The 21,447-nt window shown below is 40.3% G+C and overlaps 1 protein-coding gene across 9 annotated transcripts in view; it reads right to left on the bottom strand.

The window, feature by feature from the left end:
• Nucleotides 1-21,447, bottom strand: part of LOC134218154 (kinesin-like protein KIF13A) — a 100,926-nt gene that overhangs the window by 31,770 nt on the left and 47,709 nt on the right. For all 9 annotated transcript variants that reach the window (XR_009981266.1, XM_062697047.1, XM_062697046.1 and 6 more), the window contains one exon: nt 8,857-9,289. Coding sequence is in view for 8 of the 9 variants with exons in the window: in XM_062697047.1 (XP_062553031.1) it covers nt 8,857-9,289 (433 nt within the window). In the remaining variant the exon portion in view is untranslated. The remainder of the gene's footprint in view (nt 1-8,856; nt 9,290-21,447) is intronic.

A 21,447-nucleotide genomic window follows, 5' to 3' on the forward strand; every position in this document is an offset into this window, starting at 1 on the left:
TTCGGAGGATGCGTAAAGATGAAGTTGGCTGGAACGCCGTTTTATCGGCTATCGTCCAAATCGTCTCGGAGCTACACAGAAGGTGGCGCGTGGACTCAAGGATGGCTAGTTCAGGCGCAAACAAGAGGTGGTCCAAGGGTTCGGAGTCGGCTTCATGGGTCATACCGGTGGTCATGCCCTGTGGTCGAACTCGATCCTTTTATCGAACAAGTGGCCGCGCGAAGAACAACATGGTATTGTCACTTTCGCAGCGTCGGTCAACCGGGAGGTTTCCGAGCCCGAGGACGGAAAGGGGTCATCGTCAAGGCTGGGGCAGGCGCATGCACCGCGTCGGCAAGTCCCTCTGTGTGTTGGCGAATAGGCCCTATCGTAGAGAGGTCAATTTGGGGTGCACGCGGCATCATCATTCTTGATACCAGTCGTGCAGAGGGAAGCAGGCGCGAAGTCGACCCTTCCCACCATCCGAGGACATAGGGCGTGGTAAGGCCACCTGGAAAGCCGGCAACGCGCTGGCACGATACCATGGTGTTCTTCTAAAAAAGCGAGTTACGATGTTCGGTGCTGCAAGGACACGCAGCTAGCCTCGAGGGTGCGTTGTGCACTGGCCCCCCTTTGAAGCATTACTTTCTGGTTGTACCGAAGGAAGGGACGATGGGCTTGGCGGCAATGGAAACGGTTTAGCGGGTCGGAGATGTAGTCCTGCCTCCCTCGTTTGCTGTTGGAGGTGGTCCCTAACCCCGCACTTCCTGGACAACCCAGGATGTCTGTTGAGCAGATTCCCCCTCCATTGCTTAGGAAGAAAAAAAAAACACACACACACACACACAGACGTCACCTCAGTTCGTCGAGCTGAGTTGATTGGCCTATAACACCATGGGTCCCCGGGCTCATATCAAAAATTCGTTTTCGGAGTGATCATATAGCCTTTCGGTACAACTTTGTTGCACGAGAAAGGTAAAAAAAATTGAATGAATTTTTGTAGCGCATTGAGTTACCAAGCCTGGACGCATTGAATATCCATAGCATCTCCATGCAGTGAAAGAATCAGTCAATAGTCTCAACCTCTCAACAACACTTTAAAATGAACAAATAAAAAGGGGGACTATTTTATTTTTGATCTCAGTGTAACACATTTATCTTGTTTATTTTTTGCTTGGTATTCCTTTGTTTTTAAAAGGATTAATTTAAAAGCTTTGATGATGAATCACAGAAACAGTAACTTCACAACTGGATCCATGTTATGGTTTCTAGTATTCGTGATGCCCTATTTTAATTAAAGAGAGCTTGATATTATTCAGTTCAATCAAAGTTAATTGCCTATGTTCCGGGTATTAAACCTCCCGTCTTGGCTCCTAGCCGCTAGACATTGTAAATACTCACGCTCCTCTAATGTGAACGTGAACTATACACATCTGAAAGTATTGGCTTGACAAATGGATTGAGAGTGATTCGACTATGCGTCCAATTTGGGAATCTCAGGCTCATTCAGTACCTGCTAAGTTGTTAAGACCGACGGAGGTGTTTCGTAGCTTAGTTAGTTAAAATCACCAGTCTAGTGTACTGAGGGTCAATACATTTTTCAAATCAAAATTTTCCACATAATGTACATATTTACATCTGAGTTTTCAGAACATTGTAAATTGATATTATTTTTTTTTTCAAATAATATTCAGCTCCTAACAAATCATTCAATAGCAATAAATAAAATCAAAGCGTTTTCTTGCTTTATATCTAAACATGAACAGAGAAGGAGAAAATAAGTGGGTCTCGTTCCACTCCTTGTTAAATGTAATAAACTCATTTCTTTGCCAATTTCTTTTCAATACCAATGATTTGGTATTGACATATAGACTAATAACCACTATGATTGTACTGCTGTATTGTATTCAAAAAGAGACGCAGATTACAGCTGCACAGGTAGGGGAAGTATAAACATAAAAAGTAAATTTTGTGGTGTAAACAAAATACATTTTGGTAATGCATTCTTTTGAATAGTTATGCAAGAATTGCCCTTCTACCAAACCAGTTCAGAAAGCACTTTGCATAAATTGACATATTATACAAAGTCACATAGGATACTTGTAAGCCGCCACTGCCTGGCACTGCTTACTATTACAATTGGCTCTCTATACGGTATGCATCTCATTATGAGCGACTTTTCCTCGCCTGACTTTGGAAAGCCCGTTTCCTACAACAACGGCGAGGACAACGAACGACAGTAGTGCCGGTTGGCGCTCCATTCGAACGCATTTTATAGAGCAGGAATAATGCCTTTTTGGGGTGGCATATCCAACGTGGCAGGAACTGTCTGTCAGGCTATTGTGCCCTAGTGCTCTTGGTTACAACGAGCCGCATAAATAAAGGTGCACCAAACCCTGCTACTGCTGCTGCTGAGGTGGTATCGCATTCTACGGGCCGGCCAAGGAGGTTCAAGGCTGCATCGATCTACTCCTATATACGGTTGCTTGATACGGTGTTGATGTAATTCAACCGGACTAGCGTGTGCTCTATGACTTTTTGAAGGATAACAATATAAAATTACTAGCCGAGATAAACGGTGCAGGTCTGAATTATCAACTGTTGACCTTCTGAACGAACTGGGTCTCATTATTATAGTGTTGATAGTCATTTGGGTGTAAAATTTCTCCAGTCTGTCGTGACGACCGGTAGAGAGGAAGTATACCAGGCGAGGTATAACCTCACCATCTCTATGTCGCAAATGGTGTTGACTGCCATCATTAGGTTATTACTGCTACCAAGTTGTGCTATTATAGCCGTTGCTGTTGATGATGAATCATCTTGCTTACGGTTCAGTCAAGTCATCTGCCACCTACTACTTCCATACGACCGATGGGTTATTGTGGTCTCGCTGAAGTTACATTTACGACATGTGTGTTTAGCAGACAAAGAGACGAATGTGAACCACGGGTTACAGAAAATAGAAATTAACATGTATATTCGACTTTCCATCGGATTTGCCCTTGTGTAATGATGGTCGTCAAGATCATACGAATAAAAAGAAGTAATTTATATATTGATTGAACTATTGTTAATAGTTTTTTTTCATCTAGTATCTATTAAAATTTTTCAGAATGTATAAAAAACAGGAATTCATTAATATCCAATATAATATTTAAAAAGGTATTTGAAAATCATGGACTTTAATACCAAAATCGCGTGTATCATATTATTTCAAATTTTAGCTTTTAGATCCGTAATAGTGGGGACAATTCACACTCAAATTCATTGTTATAAATTTATTCAGCTTTTTTCAAGTGGATTTCTTCAAAGGATTACATCCATAATAAATCGATTGACCGTATTTGGGAGTGCTTTTTGCTCCCGGAATAAGTGGTACGGGTTTCTGTGTAGATTTAAGATAAATTTGCTTGTTTTTCAATAGATTTTTTTTTTCTTCTAGTTATAATCAAATCTAGATTGGTTCTAAGGTGGACGGCGATTCCGACCATTGAACACCCCCTTTCAAAGTTGAACTTTATTGACCCAACAATGCGCAGAAAGTGCCTCCAAACCATCGACAGAATCAGTCCAGAGTATATTTTTTCTTGATCCGAGTAGATCAGTTGGCGATTTTGACCACCAACGAACTACTCACTGTAGATTTTGGTTTTATTGACCCATTCGACACCACCGCCCAAGCCGTACCAGATTTGGATTTTTCTTGATTTATCCTATGGCGATTTTTTTTAACTATAGGTCCGATAGCGATGTAGAACATCGATTAACCAACCCACATTAGAGTTGGATTTAATTTGATCCAACTAGGTCAAGTGGTCCAAACCACCGAAAGACCCACTCCAGAGTTGATTTTATTTTATTGTTTACTAGCAGACCCGACGAACTTTGTTTCGCCTGAAATTGATTTATTCTCTGATTAGTTCTCGAGTTATGCAAAAATTTCTGTTTTATTTGTATGGGAGCCCCCTTTTGCAGAAGGGGTAGAGGTTTCGATCTATCACAGGAACATATCTTCCCTTCCAAAACCTCCACATGCCAGATTTGGTTCCATTAGCTTGATTAATTCTCGAGTTATGAAGAAATTGGTGTTTCATTTGTATTGGATGCCCCCTTTCCAAAGAAAGGAGGGGTCTCGAACCATCTTAACCTTCCCTGGCTCCAAAAACCTCTGCATACAAATTTTCACGCCGATCGGTTCAGTAGTTTCGGAGGACTAAAATAAATACTCCCCCTAAGAGCACCTCCAAGGGAGTCCCCATCTGGGTCCCTATCGCTATTTCCGAGCCTCTAATAGAGACCTACTTTTACACCGGAGGTATCTAAACGGAAATGTAAAATAAGAACGCAACACAAAATTAGCCGTGAGTTTCCAAATTTAGCGCCCCATACTGGGTTGCTAAATTTCCATACAGGGTTGCTATTTTGTGAAACGTCACTTTGGTATTGATAAAAAAATTGCAGAAAATCTGTTTTTCTTTTTCAGAATAATTTCGACGTTAACTAAAAAGCAATGGAAATATTCATTTTTTTTTTTAACTACATAGTGCCCCAGTTCAACTCCGCGAAGAAATAATTACAGTAATGGATCAGCTAAAATGAGGAACGCCAGCTAGAGCCCGAAATATTCATGGATTTTTCGCGAAAGAAAATTCCACTGTTTTGTTTTGTTATTATAGTTATTTTCCAAGGGAAGGTCTTCCAGGAATGCCTCAGAAGGATCTTTTAGTAATTGTTCAGTATGTTCTTCAAGTAGTTCCTCCAGAAAAGCTCCAGCAAGTTTATCTTTTCTGTCGTTCTTTTAAAAATTTGTTTTGGAAATTCATCTTGGATCCCTCCGGGAGCGGGAGCTGAAGCAGGGGAAGCAATCTTTGTGTTTTTTTAAGAATCTTTAGCAATTCTCCCAGAATAGTTTTAGGATTTCTTCCAGATTCTCCCGGGATTTTTTTTTATTGGAAATGCCCTATATTTTTTTGTGGTTTAATTTGAAAACTCTCCGGATTCTTTCGGATGTTGTTACAAATATTTTTCTCCGAGACATTCTCCAGAGAAAAAAAAACTGTGGAAGAATTCCTGCTGGATTTTGTCAAGAGATTCTTGTGGGAAAACTGGAGGGAATTTCAGGAGGAATTTCTTCGACTGCAAGTATAAATCCCCGAAAGAAATTTCCAGGAGGAAGGAAGTCCAGAAGGAATAACGGTGAAAAAAATTACTACGACGGGTCTCCAGCTAGCCTTGTGATCAAAAGCGTAGAATTGCCCTCCGGAGATGGCGAGTTCTATTCCCGATTCGGTCAAGGATGCTTTCGAGTAGGCTCCTTGGGCATAGTTGTCAGTTGTCACACAAATTACACACGCATGTAATGGCGGGCATAGAAAAGCTTTAAATTAATAACTGATGAAATACTAATAGAATACTACGTTCAGCAGTTAGCCAAGTTCCAGTTGAAATGTAGAGCCATTGAAGAAGATGATGACTACTTTTAGCAACGCCCGGTGAGAACTCAATATGTTTACGAAGTCGCTGTACCTAAAACAAAAACCACCGGTGGGAAGATGGGGCGCTATCTTAAAATAGCACTCGGGAGGGAGGGCTATAATGAGAATAGCGATGAGGACTCCCGTGGAGGTGCTCTAAACAATTAGAAAATTCCCATAAAAAAATAGAAAATTGCCAATAAAGAAATCAGGGCATGAGCAATAAATAAATATAAAATTTCCACAAATAAAACAAAATTTCCATAAACAATTAAGAATTTTCCACAACACAAAAATAAATAAGCACTTTTAAAAGCAAAAATTGCAATTATAAAAGAAGAATTTTCAATAAAAAAAAATAAAATTCTCCACGAAAAAAAATACAAAATTTCTATAAATAAATCAATATTAGCAATAAAAAATTGCAAAATTTTCCACAAAATAAATATATTTTTTCCATAAAAAAAATCCCACAAAATGATCAATAAAGAGCAATAAAAAAAATAAGAAAATTTCCATAAAGAAATATAAAAAAGCAATCTAACTGTGCTTTTTTTCCATAGCGTTCAAAAGCGTTTAAAGTTCATGAAAAATTTTATCAGCTTCATTGCTTTCTTGTATTTTTTATGGAAATATTCTTATTTTTTTATTGCTCTTTATTGATTACTTACTTGATACTTGATGGGCTACAGCTCTTCGATGAACCTACGCCGAATGGAGTATTCTTCTCCACTGGACTCGATCCTGGGCCAATCGCTTCCAGTCGCCCTGAACATTGAGCGCCCTCAGGTCCTCTTCAACTGCAAAAAGCCATCGTGTACGCGGCCTTCCACGAAGCCTGCGGCCTCTTCCGGGTTCTCTACTAAATATTATCTTCGCTTGACGTTCTTCCGGCATACGACAACGTGACCAGCCCACCGTAGTCTGCCGTGTTGTATAAGCTTAATAATATCCAGCCCTTTATACACCTGGTACAATTCGTGATTTATGCGACGCCGCCAGATACCGTTCTCCTGTTTACCACCGAGTATTGTCCGCAGCACCTTACGCTCAAACACTCCGAGAGATCTCCGATCAGCCTCCTTTAACGTCCATGTCTCATGGCCGTATACAGCCACCGGAAAAATTAGAGTAGTATACAGCGCGAGTTTGTTTTCGTTTGCAGACTACGGGACTTAAGCTGGTTACGAAGTCCGTAATAAGCCCTATTTGCAGCTGCAATACGCCTTTTCACCTCGTGGGTAACATCATTATCGCACGTCACTAATGTTCCAAGATACACAAATTCTTCTATCACTTCAAATTTTTCACCATCCAGCACTATTTCGCTACCACCACCACTAATGAACCCACGTTGATTGCCAGCGACCATGTACTTCGTTTTGATGGTATTGATTGTAAGTCCAATCCTCGCTGTCTCCCTCTTAAAAGGCGCAAAAGCCTCTTCCACGGCACGGCGAACAATTCCGATAATATCGATATCGTCCGCAAATCCCAGGAGCATATGCGATTTTGTGATAATGGTACCGCTTCTTTGCACACCATCTCTCCTAATCGATCCCTGGAGCGCTATATTGAACAGTAGGTTCGAGAGTGCATCACCCTGCCTTAATCCATCTAAGGTAACAACTGACGTCGATATTTCATCCGCAACCCTTACACTTGATTTCGATCCGTCCAACGTTATACGAATCAGCCGTATCAGTTTCGCCGGAAAACCATGTTCAAGCATAATTTGCCATAATTCATTTCGTTTCACTGAATCGTACGCCGCCTTGAAATCAATAAACAGATGATGTGTCTGCAAGTTGTACTCCCGGAATTTATCAAGGATTTGTCTCAGGGTGAACATTTGATCCGTCGTTGATCGGCCCTTACGAATACCTGCTTGGTATTCGCCGACGAAGGACTCTTCAAGCGGTCTGAATCTGTTGAACAGAATACGGGACATAATTTTGTACGCCGAATTAAGGAGGGTTATTCCTCGGTAATTGGCGCACTCCAGTCTGTGCCTTAGGCCGTCCAACCAGCTAGCAGGCATTTCCTCGTCTTTCCATATTTTCGACATAACATGGTGCAGAACTTCATAAAGCTGCTCACTGCCATGTTTGAGAAGTTCAGCCGGGAGCTGGTCCTTCCCCGCAGCCTTATTGTTTTTCAGCTCTTTGACTCTTCATTGATTATTCTGTGGAAATTTTTTAATTTTTTATGGATAAAAATATTTATTTTGTGGAAAATTTTGTAATTGTTTATTGCTAATATTGATTTATTTATGGAAATTTTGTATTTTTTTCTTGGAACATTTTCATTTCTTTTTGGAAAATTCTTCTTTTATAATTGCTATTTTTGCTTTTAAAAGTGCTTATTTATTTATGTTTTGAGAAAAAATCTCAATTGTTTATGGAAATTTTGTTTTTTTTTTGTGGAAATTTCATATTTATTTATTGCTCATACCCTGATTTCTTTATTGGCAATTTTCTAATTGTTTAAGGAAAATTTCTAATTTTTAATGGAAATTTTATTTTGCTGCCGTTTCGGAGTCTATAAGGTTCAGACAGACAGAAATTCATTTTTATGTATATAGATAGATCAACCACTCAACTTTTACTCCATCGTACGGTCGGGATTCATTGCATCCCACCAATTACAGTCTTACGATACATTTCAACCTTTTGAGAGTTTTAGCCTTCCGAAATTTCAGCCTTTTGAGTTCAGCCTTATGAGTATGTAGCCTTATGTGTTTCAACCTTTCGTAGGACACCCAATAACACGGTTACTGAATGTTTTTTGACGTAGGATTACGTCTTTTTTTCTTGCGCAATATTCGCTATAGCTATAATAGCTATATATCTAATCAAAACCTTGCATCAAAATGAACTAAATATTTGGAACCCATAGCACTGTATGATGCTACAAATGTATAAACTAAAAATAGGATAGTTCACCAGCACTAGTTCTGTCCAGTACCCATTCAACGGCAAAGAATCCTACCAAATCGATGAATAACCCATGAAAATAGTTACTGCTACTGTAACACTAGAAAATAATGTAACTACATGGTAATGGAAAAGCTCCATGCAGTGATAAATCTCACAGTTTACCAATCAGAACCCCCACCCCACAACTCCATCGGAGTGACTCAACAAAGAGGCCTAGATAATTCCAGTCCAGCTGAAAGTGTTGGAAACGACAACATAATGTATGACACCCGCGCACATATGTGCACCCAGCTATATGTGGATGCATCCGTTTTGCCCATTTATCGATTCATTCCGTACTGCCACAGTTCCACAGGCAGGAGACCGCGCTGTATTCCGGTCGGCACCAACAGCTGTGTGTACTGAGCAAACAACAGAACCTCCCCGGTCATAGATCAGAAAATAGAAGCAATGCATCTACCTACCATGAACGATGTCACTGCCAGCTGGGACAACCCGTCCACGTACGGTCCCAGGACGTTGTGTTCCCGCACCTTGAGCGACTGTTTGCTCGTTTTGGGATCCAGCAGGTCGTGCACTTTTTCGTTGTAGATTTCCATGTAGGATACCTCGACCTTGTAGGTCAGTTCTTCGGTTTGCTTGGCGGCAATCGATCCGAACAGCTCGTCGCATAATCGCGGAATGATACCCTTGTTCTCCTGGTTGCCCATCATGGTGTAGGACTTGCCGGAGCCGGTCTGACCGTAGGCGAATATACACGCGTTGTATCCCTGAAAGGCATTATCCAAAATGTCGCGGCCCATGTTGGCGAAGACCAGCTCCTGTGAGGCAAAGTTGTCCGCTTCCGGATCGGTCGAGTAGAAGCAGTGATCGAATGCGAATATTTTTGGCGGTTTTCTGCAATCAGATGAAAAAAAAAACATGTTAGAAAACGGTAAACACTTGTACTGTGGCATGTGTATATAGCGAACAAGTATACGGTGCTGTAGCACAGTAGAGTTGCTGTTCAATTTAGTTGGTCAAAATTACTGTTTTTATTCCTGTATCAGAATTATTCTGAATGTACGATATACTCCACACATCCATATCGCAAAAAAAATTGAATTGACAAAATATCAAATCGAAACTGTTAACCTCCCAGCACTAAGGAAAATGTAGGAGACATTTGCAGTCATTTGATTAAATTGTTGATATAGGGTATAACTCTGAAACTGTAATCTTTTGCGCGAGAGTGAGACTCATTACAAGCGACACTTGTGACATAATTTGACAGGTTGAATGATTCCGCTGCTGTCGCGACATGCTCAGATTGTAGATATACATAGCGCGTTGTTTAGAGAGATAATGTTAGATGATCATTTGAGCGCCCTACAATTTCATCATAGGTGCATAATGAATTAAAATTTAGGTAATAAAATCGATTAAAAATCCTACCACAAAGATAAAATAACAAGATTGATAACTGCATTAATCGTGCTTGCAGAATCGTAGCGTGAGCTCCTAGCGCCCATAGCGAAACCTTTATCAGGCGCCCCTCTTTTATAAAAGAAAAATAAAATGCGCAAACAGCATATTTAAAGTATAATTTTAATCTTACCAAACATAAGTAAAATGAGATAGTTTAGAGGGGAGTTCAGAATCACTATTTTTTACGTAATGCAATATATGAATATTTTTTTGTTGGTTTTTGTAAGATTCTATAATCTATGCTAGAAAATGATTAAAGTGGTAGGGATTGCTTGTTTCATTTTAAAATGAAATAATGGAAATTTTAACAAAAAAACTTACTCTGGAGTGGATCGGTTGATGGTCGGCTTCGCTGTTGGGCCCATTTGAATTAAGAAAAATCTACCCCTTTTATGACCATGATTTGGAACCACTACTACACCTGGTTGAATTAATAAAATCCCACTTCGGGGGGAGTAGGTTGATTGCCAGAATCCCTATCGGACCTATGTAGTCTAATCATGAAAAATCCTACTTTGAAGTGGGTTGGTTAAAAGCCGGAATCGCCGTAGGACCTATTCGGATCAAGAAAATTCAACTCCGGAGTAATACTTTAGGTGGTTTAGAAACTTCACTGTTTCTTTAATGAAATGCAATTCTGAAGCAAGATAAATGTTCGGAATTCCAATCGGACCTAGTCGGATAAAAAAGATCTAAATCTGGCGTGTACAAACGGACTTAGTTGGGTCAATTAAAACCAAATCTGAAATCGAAATGGCTTTCAGACCTTGTTGGATCAAGTAGATTGGTTGGTTGGTAGATGAAACACCATACGGAACATCCAACTCCGGGATTGGGTCTGTTGGTGGTTTGGAGTCACTTATGCACATAGTTGAGTCAACAAAATGCAACTCTAATGTGGTTTAGTCGATGGTCAAAAACACCATTGGAAGCAGAAGTGTAAAGTAAACCCAGAATTATCCACCTAGCGGTGATGGAGCCTTTCTCGTGTGTTTTAAAAATAGATTTTTGGCCATTTTTCTGAGTTCGTTATGGGAGAGTGGTGAGTGAAAGATGATTTCCGCCACAAATAACGAAAAAATTCTCCCTCGACCCAGAAACTCTTAATTTCGTCTCATCTAAATTGCAACTGAAACTGAAAGTCCTAATTGGTCACTTTTTCTGCAACTGAAAGTCACTATTTGGTCCCTTTTTCGTCAGCTTTGGTCACTAAAGTCACAATTTTGAGCGGCAATGGTCGCTACCAGCCATGAAGAAACGAAAATCGTGCACGCTAACTTTTGCCCTCTCTTTTTATCCCAAGGATATTTTACTAAATATCAGTCAAAAGAAGGACTACTAAAAACTAAGAGTAGTCCTGCGAGCAAATCAAACGTTTGCGCCACTGGAAGTGAGCGAAACATGGTTATTATTCATCCATAAGACCTGTTTTTATTCCTCGAAAAATGATTTCTAGGCAAAAATCTGCGTGAATGAACATTCTCTTCTCGTGAGAATGAGTGAAAATTACAATTACTGGATTAGCTGAACATCTACTTAAAAAAGATGCAGATTTGCTATAGGTTTAAGAAGTTTTTGGATGTGCGAAAGGAACATCAGTACGGATCGTTTTGGTAGAAAACGAAACAAAAATTATGGATATTCAGTTACAATGATCCTGGGAGGGGGGACCCGTAGCGTAGTTGGCTACACGTTCGCCTCATAAGCGAATGGTCATGGGATCGATTCCCAGCCCCTCCACCAAACCCTTGTCAGTCGCCAGAAGCGCAGTCCGTACGGTGGCGTTTTGGGGAAAGCGACTCACCGACACGGCTGCCTGATGACGACTGACAAAACTGTTCTTCTCGGAGGCATTCCTCCAACGTTCTTCGATTAATGGCAACCGAACAAAGCAACGATCACTGGATTTCCACCACATGGACAAATGAACACAATGGACTCACGATGATATGGACTGGCAACGACAACAACAACGAATTATGGACATCTAAAAATAGATTCTGTGTGGACTCTGTACTGCAGTGTATCACAGTAGATCACGGCACAGTAGCGGTTAAGAACACAGAGTGCCTACCAAATAAAAAAATCCTGGGATTGAACAAATTGAAGAATCTTTCACATTTATGTTATTTCAAATGTATAAATTATCATCACAATATATTTTAAAAAATTCCAAAATATTGATCGAAGTGGATGTTGACGTAAAGTCAATGTCAACTTCTCTCCACGAACAGCCTAGATAGCCGTGTGGTGTCGGCAGCCGGTTGTCTGGCTAAGAATAACGCTACGGATTGCCTGTTCCAGTGGTAAAAGTCCACCATACAGGTGACCCCTAATTCTTGGTGTGACGCGGCTTTATGCTTACCGTGCCTATGAATGAATGGTTAGGGGGGTCTAAAAATAATCTAACCGCTAACGGAGCCTGTGAAGCACCAGAGCACCCTTCACAGTATTGAGCCCTTATTGCGCTCACCGGAGTTATGGCGTAGTTGACATTTTGCTTCTCCGGAATAATCGGCTACTCTTATTCAATCTCAACTTGAGGTTAACTAAGGGTGGGATTATGAGTATGTTTTTATTTAGTTTTTTATCTAATTGTCACCTATATGGATTCGCTTTATGCGTTTTTCACAGTGTACTCTGTGTCTCGTCTTTGACGTTCTTGATACGATACCGACGTGGTTTCATCGTTGCTGTTCACATAAATGTTGAAGTTATGGAGTGTATTATCGTAATTCGCAATGGCTACAGTTAGGATAGCTCAAATCAATCTTCAGTACAAAAGAACAGCAACGCAAGCAAGTGGCTTTGGTGCAGGAACCCTATTTTCGCAAGGGTAGCTTTTACCCAGGTAACCTAGTGAACCCGGTTTTTGCTGCTTTCAGTAATGAAATGGCAAACTCTCGATCAATGCCGCGTGCACGTGTACTTGTTAACAACGCTATCGTTGCTACACTTATCTCTGAACTAACAACCAGAGATGTATGTGCTGTCACAATTGATGCAACTGGCGGATCCCCCGTCAGGAAATACGTCTATTGTTCGTTTTATTTACCACATGAACCACCCTACGGATGCTTTCAAACAAGTGGTCAGTTATTGCACGTCAAAAGGCCTTCCGCTAATTGTCGGTAGTGTTGCTAATGCTCATCACATCATCTGGGGTAGCTCGGATACCAATCTGAGAGGCTCCAGCTTGATGGAATACTTAAGTAGTACAAACTTGGTTTACTTAACATAGGCAATCGCCCAACCTTTATGGTATCTAATAGAGCAGAAGTATTAGACATTACTCTCTGCTCCAATAGAATCAGTCACGAGTTGACGAATTGGCATGTGTCAGATGAGGAATCGATATCTGACCATCGCTACATCTATTTTGATCAGTTGAATGTTTCTTCGCAGACCTTGCGTTTTAGAAATCCCCATTCAACCAACTGGGATCTCTATACAGAGTTGCTCTCGACAAAATTTCATGGATATCTACCATCCATTGAAACTCCTACCGACTTGGATGATGCCGTTGATACTACAACATTGCATATTCTTTCAAGTTGGCTCGCAAAGCTTACAAGAAGGCTCTACGATCTGCTGAACGATTCGGCTGGAAAAACCTTTGTGCAAATGTTTCCAATTTGAGTAAAGCCACTCGATTGAATAAAATTCTTGCGAGATCCAAGGATTTCCAAGTTGGCGAAATTCGCAAGCCAAATGGCGACTACACTTCTTCTTACGAAGAAGCGTTAGAGCACTTATTTGATACACACTTCCCTGGATGTGTAGATATTGCATCTCCGGATGTTCCTGATGTCTTTTCATGTAGTTATGGGTCTTGGGCTCAGGCTCGTAGAATCATAACTACTGAATCGATTCAATGGGCTCTTAATAGTTTTGCTCCTTACAAATCTCCAAGGGAAGATGGGATCTATCCCGTTCTTCTTCAGAAGGGTTTTGAGGATATCAAACATGTTTTGAAAAAACTTTTAGTATGCAGTTTTGCCACTGGGTATATTCCCATATCCTGGCGGGATGTCACTGTAAAGTTTATCCCAAAAGGAGGACGTGCTCCGTATGAAGAAGCAAAGAGTTTAAGACCCATCAGTCTGACCTCATTTCTTCTGAAATGCTTAGAACGCATTATCGATCATCACATTCGTGATGACTGTTTGACAAACATGCCTCTTCATGTTAATCAACATGCTTACCAATCTGGAAAGTCCACCGTGACTCTTCTACACAAGGTTGTCTACGACATCGAAAAAGCATTTGCTCAAAAGCAATCATGCTTGGGTGCGTTCTTAGATATTGAGGGTGCTTTTGACAACGTGTCTTTCGATGCAATATTGGAAGCCGCACGTTGTCATGGGCTACCCATTATAATTACCAAATGGATTCACCAGATGCTTAAAAACCGACATCTCTACTCAACATTACGTCAAGCAGCGATTAGGAAATTAAGTGTCTGTGGCTGCCCCCAAGGGGGGAGTTAATACTCCACTTTTGTGGAACCTCGTTGCAGATACGCTATTGAGATTACTCAATAATGGTGGTTTTCCTACCTATGGATTTACCGACGACTATCTAATATTGATAGTCGGTTTGTGTATTACTACTTTATTCGACCTGATGATAAATGCTCTTCAGGCAGTCGAAAGTTGGTGTCGCCAATATGGCCTTTCAGTTAATCCGAATAAAACATCTATTGTTCTTTTCACGGAAAAACGTTATCGTAATGGTATTCGTCCATTACATCTTTTTGACTCTGAAATCAATGTAACGGATCAGGTAAAGTATGTGGGACTAATTCTTGATTCCAAGCTCTCCTGGACTCCTAACATTGAGTTCAGAGTCAAAAAGGCGTGTATGGCTTTCGGCCAATGCCGACGAACTTTTGGTGAAACTTGGGGTCTTAAACCTAAATATATCAAATGGATTTACACAACAGTTGTACGACCAATTTTGGCTTATGGATGTCTTGTGTGGTGGCAAAAGGGTGAAGTGAGGACAATTCAGTCTAAATTAGGCCATCTTCAAAGGATGTGCCTAATGGCAATGACTGGTGCGTTCTCTTCGACTCCCACGGCTGCTCTCGAGGTTCTTCTCGACGTTGTCCCACTACACATACATCTCAAACAAGAAGCACTTTCTTGTACTTACCGATTATGGGTTCTCGGTTTCATGGAAGAGAATCCTGTAAACCGCAGTTCTACACACACTTCGTTGTTACAACTCATGGTTGATTGGGACAGAACAGTCCTTGCTCCAAGTGATCTCACACTCGCTAGTAGTTTTCCTTATAGGACATTTTCAACACTATTCCCCTCGCGGGATGAGTGGACATCTGGCTATTTGGAGAGAAGTATGTCGGACAGCATTGTTTGTTATACTGACGGCTCCCTCTTCGAAGGTAGAGCGGGTGCAGGTGTCTACTCGCGTGAGCTAAGATTGGAACAGTCCCACTCACTGGGTAGACACTGCACTGTCTTTCAAGCGGAAATATTTGCCATTATGTGGAGTGCAATCCGCACTGCAGAAACACATAATGGGCAAAGTAATATACTTCTGTTCAGATAGTCAAGCAGCTATCAAAGCCCTCGCTTCGGCCAACTCAAGGTCGAAGTTAGTAATCGCATGTCGAACTCAAATAGAGGAACTGAATTCAGTTAATACATTGCACCTTGTATGGGTACCTGGCCATTCTTCCATAGCTGGAAACGAATTGGCTGATGAGTTAGCTCGCACTGGAGCATCACAAGACTTTTTTGGTCCTGAGCCAGCTATTCCAATATCTAAGTGTTGGGTGAAGCGTTTGATTAGCTCTTGGGCTTCCACTCAGCACAAACGGTATTGGAGTAGTTTGGATTCATGTCGACAAACAAAATTGTATATCCGAGAGCCATCTCCGGTAGTAGCTAACTATTTAGCTAATCTGTCTAAACAGAATTGCAGTGGAATTATGGAACTTCTTATCATCTGATATGTAACTGCCCAGTTTATGCGCAACTGCGTTTCCCAATATTTGGTAATCACTTACTAAGTGAAATTGACTACAGAAACCTGAACCTTCAAAGTATTCTGTTGTTTATAACCCGTTGTGGTAAGGAGCTATGAGCTTTTGTACGTGTTGTATACGTTGTATGCCCTCTTCAAGGGTACCTTTCCCAAATTTCCCATTTTTCTCCCATCCATATTCCTTTCCTTTTTGTTCACTTCCTTTTCCGTCAGATGCGTGATGAGAAAGGCTGTGAAGGCGATGGCACAAATCTCCCGAATTGAGGTGAACGTGTCCCTGGAGCCGACGTTCTGATACCTGATCACAATATATTTTAAAAAAATCCAAAATATTGATCGAAGTGGATGTTGGGAGGGAAAACGGCTTTTATTTTCTCATGTTCTTACAGCAAAATTAGTTTGGGGATCCCTTACGTATTTAAAGTATCGCCTTTCAATTCGAATGCAGTACAATCATAGATGCAACTATTATTATTTCGATTTGAAAATAGGGTATCTGTTCCATTATTAATAACATGCTCCTATATCAATAACATTCGCAAAACAGGCAATTTAGGCTCAATTTGTGTCGTGTTTTGTTGTTTTCCGGCATGCTCACTGCTGAAAAAATACACAAAAATGAGAAATAAAACAATTAGCGCACCAATTCTTTGTTTTCAAATGGTATTGATTTGGGTGCATGTTATGAATTCAAGGAACAGTTCCCCTACATATTTTTATTTTTCCAAAATATCACGCGCTGAGAATCATAACTTCTTATCACACCAAACCATTAAATCTTCGGCAAACTACCGCAATTCGCTACAATGATAAAAAGAAAACAGCGACGTAAAGCAATGGATTAATGCAGTTACGCCCCTATGATTCTAAGCACGAGGTTCGTGATAAAACAACTTTCTGTTATAAAAAAACTGATAAGCATGTTTGTTTTAGGTAGGCACTAAATAACAAGCCTTTCATCAACTATTGGGTTTCTAAATATAAGTATATCTAAAATTGAAAAGATTAATCTGAACCGCCAATAGTGCAATTGATAGGGGAGACTGGGCAGACTTGATCCACTTTTCTCATTTTCGATGTATCTCAGCGCATGCAATCTTCAAAATTGGGGAAACTTTATCCCCTTTATATAATATCTATATCCTTTCCCGTCAAAAATTGCATCTCATTTTATTGTCTCAATCGATTTTTTGGCTTATTTAAGGTAAACTTTCTCTCTCTTTCAACTTTCTCTCTCTCAAGCCTCTAACTATTTAAAAAATCCAAAACAAAAGTTGAAAAAATGTTGCACATGTAAACCGGTCTGAAAAATTCACCCGCTGTTCGTTCAAAATCGGACAGATGTTGGGACAATCTTCAAAAACAGCACTTTTATAATATTTTATTTTAAATTTAAAAAAACTTAGAGGCGTCAAAAAATATGGGTTCTTTGGGAAAGTTAACTTTAAATAAAATAAAGAATCGATTGAGCAAGTGAAAAATTTTGACGGGAAAGGGCAATTAGCTACTGGTAAAATGTCAATAAGAGCAGCGAGTAATATAACTGGCGAAGTTTCAGAGCGTTCATACATAGATCTTCATTCAAAAATAGTCAATAGTTTCAAAATAGTTGAAAATAGTGACTTTTTCCGAGAAAAAGTGACTTTTGTGACTTGAGTCGAAAAAAGAGACTTTTTAGTGACTTGCCCTAAAGAAGTGATCAATTCACTAAAAAGTGACCCGCTACCAGGCCTGAAGCATTGCGCAATCTCCCTTGGCGTGATGGCCAACATTTCTAATACACTCAACCCTCTTTTTACGTCACTTATTGGGGGGACGTAAATCGAATGTGACGTAAAAAGAATTTTTGCTAAAATTTCTAGTATTTCACTTAATTTATTGATAGTGAGGATACTTTCAATTACATTCACTTGCGTCTTACATGAGGTATTGTAAGATCTCTCCGAATCCAGCAAATGTTATAAGATCTCCAAATTGTCCTGGAGTTTGAATCAAATGGTCTACCGAATCAACCAAAGCCTTCATGATATCCCAAGCCGTGGTATCAACTCAATTATGTCCTCCGAAGATTTGTCTTTCACTTGCGTCTCGAAACAAGACATATAAGGTGTTGTAAGATCTCCAAATTGTCCTGAAGTTTGAATCAAATGGTCCACCGAATCAACCAAGGCTTCCATGATGTCTCCAGTCTCGGTGTCAACCCAATTTTGTCCTCCGATTATTTGTCTTTCACATCCGTCTTCAATTCTTGCATGTATGAAGTTGTAAGATCTCCAAATCGTCCTGGAGTTTGAATCAAACGGTCTACCGAATCTACTGAGGCTTGCATGATGTCCTCAGCCGCGGTATAATCCCAATCATGCCTTCCGAGTATTTGTCTTTCACCTGCGTCTCAAGTCCAGGTATATTAGATGTTTTAAGATCGGAAAATAGTCCTGAAGTTTGAATCAAATGGTCTACATAATCAAACAAGGCTTCCACGATGTCCCCAGCCTCGGTGTCAACCCAATTTTGTCTTCTGAGTATTGGTCTTTTACTAACGTCTCAAATACAGGCATATTCGATATTGTAAGATCTCCAAATTGTCCTGGAGTTTAAATCAAATTGTGAAATGAATCAACCAAGGCTTCCATGGTGCCCTCGGCCACGGTATCATCCCAATCATGCCCTCCGAGTATTCGACTTTTACTTGCGTTTCAAGTCCAGGTATATGAGATGTTTTAAGATCTCCAAATTGTTCTGGAGTTAGAATCGAATGATCTACCAAATCTACTGAGGCTTGCACGATGTCCTCAGCGTCTCAAGTCCAGGTATATGAGATGTTGTAAGATCTCCAAATTGTCCTGGAGTTTGAATCAAATGGTCTATCGAATCAACCAAAGCCTTCACGATGTCCTAAGCCGTGGAATCAACTCAATTATGTTCTCTGAGTATTTGTCTTTCACTTGCATCTCAAAACAAGACATATGAGGTGTTGTAAGATCTCCAAATTGACCTGGAGTTTGAATCAAATGGTCTACCAAATCAACCAAGGCTTTCATGATTTTTTTCACTCGCGGTATCAACTCAATTATATTCCCCAAGTGTTTGTCTTTCACTCGTCTTAAATCAAGGCATATGAGGTGTTGTAAGATCTCAAAGTTTTCCTGGAATTTGGATAGTTTGCGAATTGCGTCTCAAATTCTGACATGTAACATGTTGTAAGATCTCCCAATTGTTCTAGAGATTGAATCAAATGGTCTACCGAATCAATCAAGGCTTTCATTATGTCCCCGGCCACGAAGTCTAGACTTCAGATATTTCTTCGATGACCTGGAGTGGAATAATTGTTAAATGCGTATCTAATATGGATCTATGGATCAAAATGGGATGAACCATTTAAAAATAATAATCCGGTAGACCTAAAGACCAGTACTCCATGACTTTCTTAAATTACCTGGAATAGAACAATAGTTAAAGAGGTATCCAGTTTTGTCCTATGGATCAAGTTTCAGTTTTTTTTAAAGAGATAACAGCCTTTTTGGTTACGCGTGTTGACCGTAAAGCTTATATTTCAGGGATGGATGATATTCATGGATGATCTGCAATGGAACAATAGTTGAAGCCGTATTCACTTTAGTTCTATGGATCAAAAAGGACAAGGCCCATATGAATTGCCGAATTTAGCCACAATCAAAGTGCTAGAACCATCCCTACAAACATTTTAGTTTTATGCTGATTTTACCGAAATCATGTAGAGCAAATAATGGTTTTCATGACCGTTATAGAACTAAAAATGTTCCTTGGGAATAAAATACTCGGAGGACATAATTGGGTTGATACCGCAGTTATGGACATTATAGAAGCCTTGGTTGATTCGGCAGACCATTTGATTCAAACTCCAGAACAATTTGGAGATCTTACTACATCTCATATGTCTGGATTTGAGACGCAAGTGAAAGAAAATTATTCGGAGGACATAATTGGGTTGATACCGCAGCTATGGACATCATGGAAGCCTTGTTTGATTCGGCAGACCATTTGATTCAAACTCCAGGACGATTTGGAGATCTTACTACATCTCATATGTCTGGATTTGAGACGCAAGTGAAAGAAAATTATTCGGAGGACATGATTGGGTTGATACCGCAGCTATGGACATCATGGAAGCCTTGGTTGATTCGGCAGACCATTTGATTCAAACTCCAGGACGATTTGGAGATCTTACTACATCTTGTATGTCTGGATTTGAGACCCAAGTGAAAGACAAATACTCGGAGGACATAATTGGGTTGATACCGCGGCTGAGGACATCATGGAAGCCTCGGTTGATTCGGCACACCATTTGATTCAAACTCCAGGACGATTTGGAGATCTTACTACATCTCATATGTCTGGATTTGAGACGTAAGTGAAAGACAAATACTCGGAGGACATAATTGGGTTGATACCACGGCTGGGGACATCATGGAAGCCTCGGTTGATTCGGCAGACCATTTGATTAAAACTCCTGGACGATTTGGAAATCTTACCACATCTCATATGTCTGGATTTGATATGCAAGTGAAAGAAAATTACTGGGAGGACATAATTGGGTTGACACCGCAGCTATGGATCTCACGGAAGCCTTGGTGGATTCGGCAGACCATTTGATTCAAACTCCAGGACGATTTGGAGATCTTACTACATCTCATATGTCTCATATATGAATTGGAGAATTTAGTCACAATCAAATTTCTAATAATTGGGTCATTGCCGGAGCTATGGACATCATGGAAGCCTTGGTTGATTCGGCAAACCATTTGATTCAAACTCCAGAGCGATTTGGAGATCTTACTACATCTCATATGTCTGGATTTAAGACGCAAGTGAAAGAAAATTATTCAAAGGACATAATTGGGCTGATACCGCAGCTATGGACATCATGGAAGCCTCGGTTGATTCGGCACACCATTTGATTCAAACTCCAGGACGGTTTGGAGATCTTACTACATCTCATATGTCTGGATTTAAGACCAAGTGAAAGAAAATTATTCGGAGGACATAATTGGGTTGATACCGCAGCTATGGACATCATGGAAGCCTTGGTTGATTCGGCAGACCATTTGATTCAAACTCCAGGACGATTTGGAGATCTTACTACATCTTATATGTCTGGATTTGAGACCCAAGTGAAAGACAAATACTCGGAGGACATAATTGGGTTGATACCGCGGCTGAGGACATCATGGAAGCCTCGGTTGATTCGGCACACCATTTGATTCAAACTCCAGGACGATTTGGAGATCTTACTACATCTCATATGTCTGGGTTTGAGACGTAAGTGAAAGACAAATACTCGGAGTACATTATTGGGTTGATACCGCGGCTGGGGATATCATGGAAGCCTTGGTTGATTCTTCAGAACATTTGATTCAAACTCCAGGAGGATTTGGAGATCTTACTACATCTCATATGTCTGGGTTTGAGACGTAAGTGAAAGACAAATACTCGGAGGACATAATTGGGTTGATACCGCGGCTGGGGACATCATGAAAGGCTTGGTTGATTCGGCAGACCATTTGATTCAAACTCAAGGGCAATTTGGAGATCTTAGA

This window comes from Armigeres subalbatus, chromosome 2, assembly GCF_024139115.2.
Source record: "Armigeres subalbatus isolate Guangzhou_Male chromosome 2, GZ_Asu_2, whole genome shotgun sequence".
NCBI classification, from domain to species: domain Eukaryota; kingdom Metazoa; phylum Arthropoda; class Insecta; order Diptera; family Culicidae; genus Armigeres; species Armigeres subalbatus.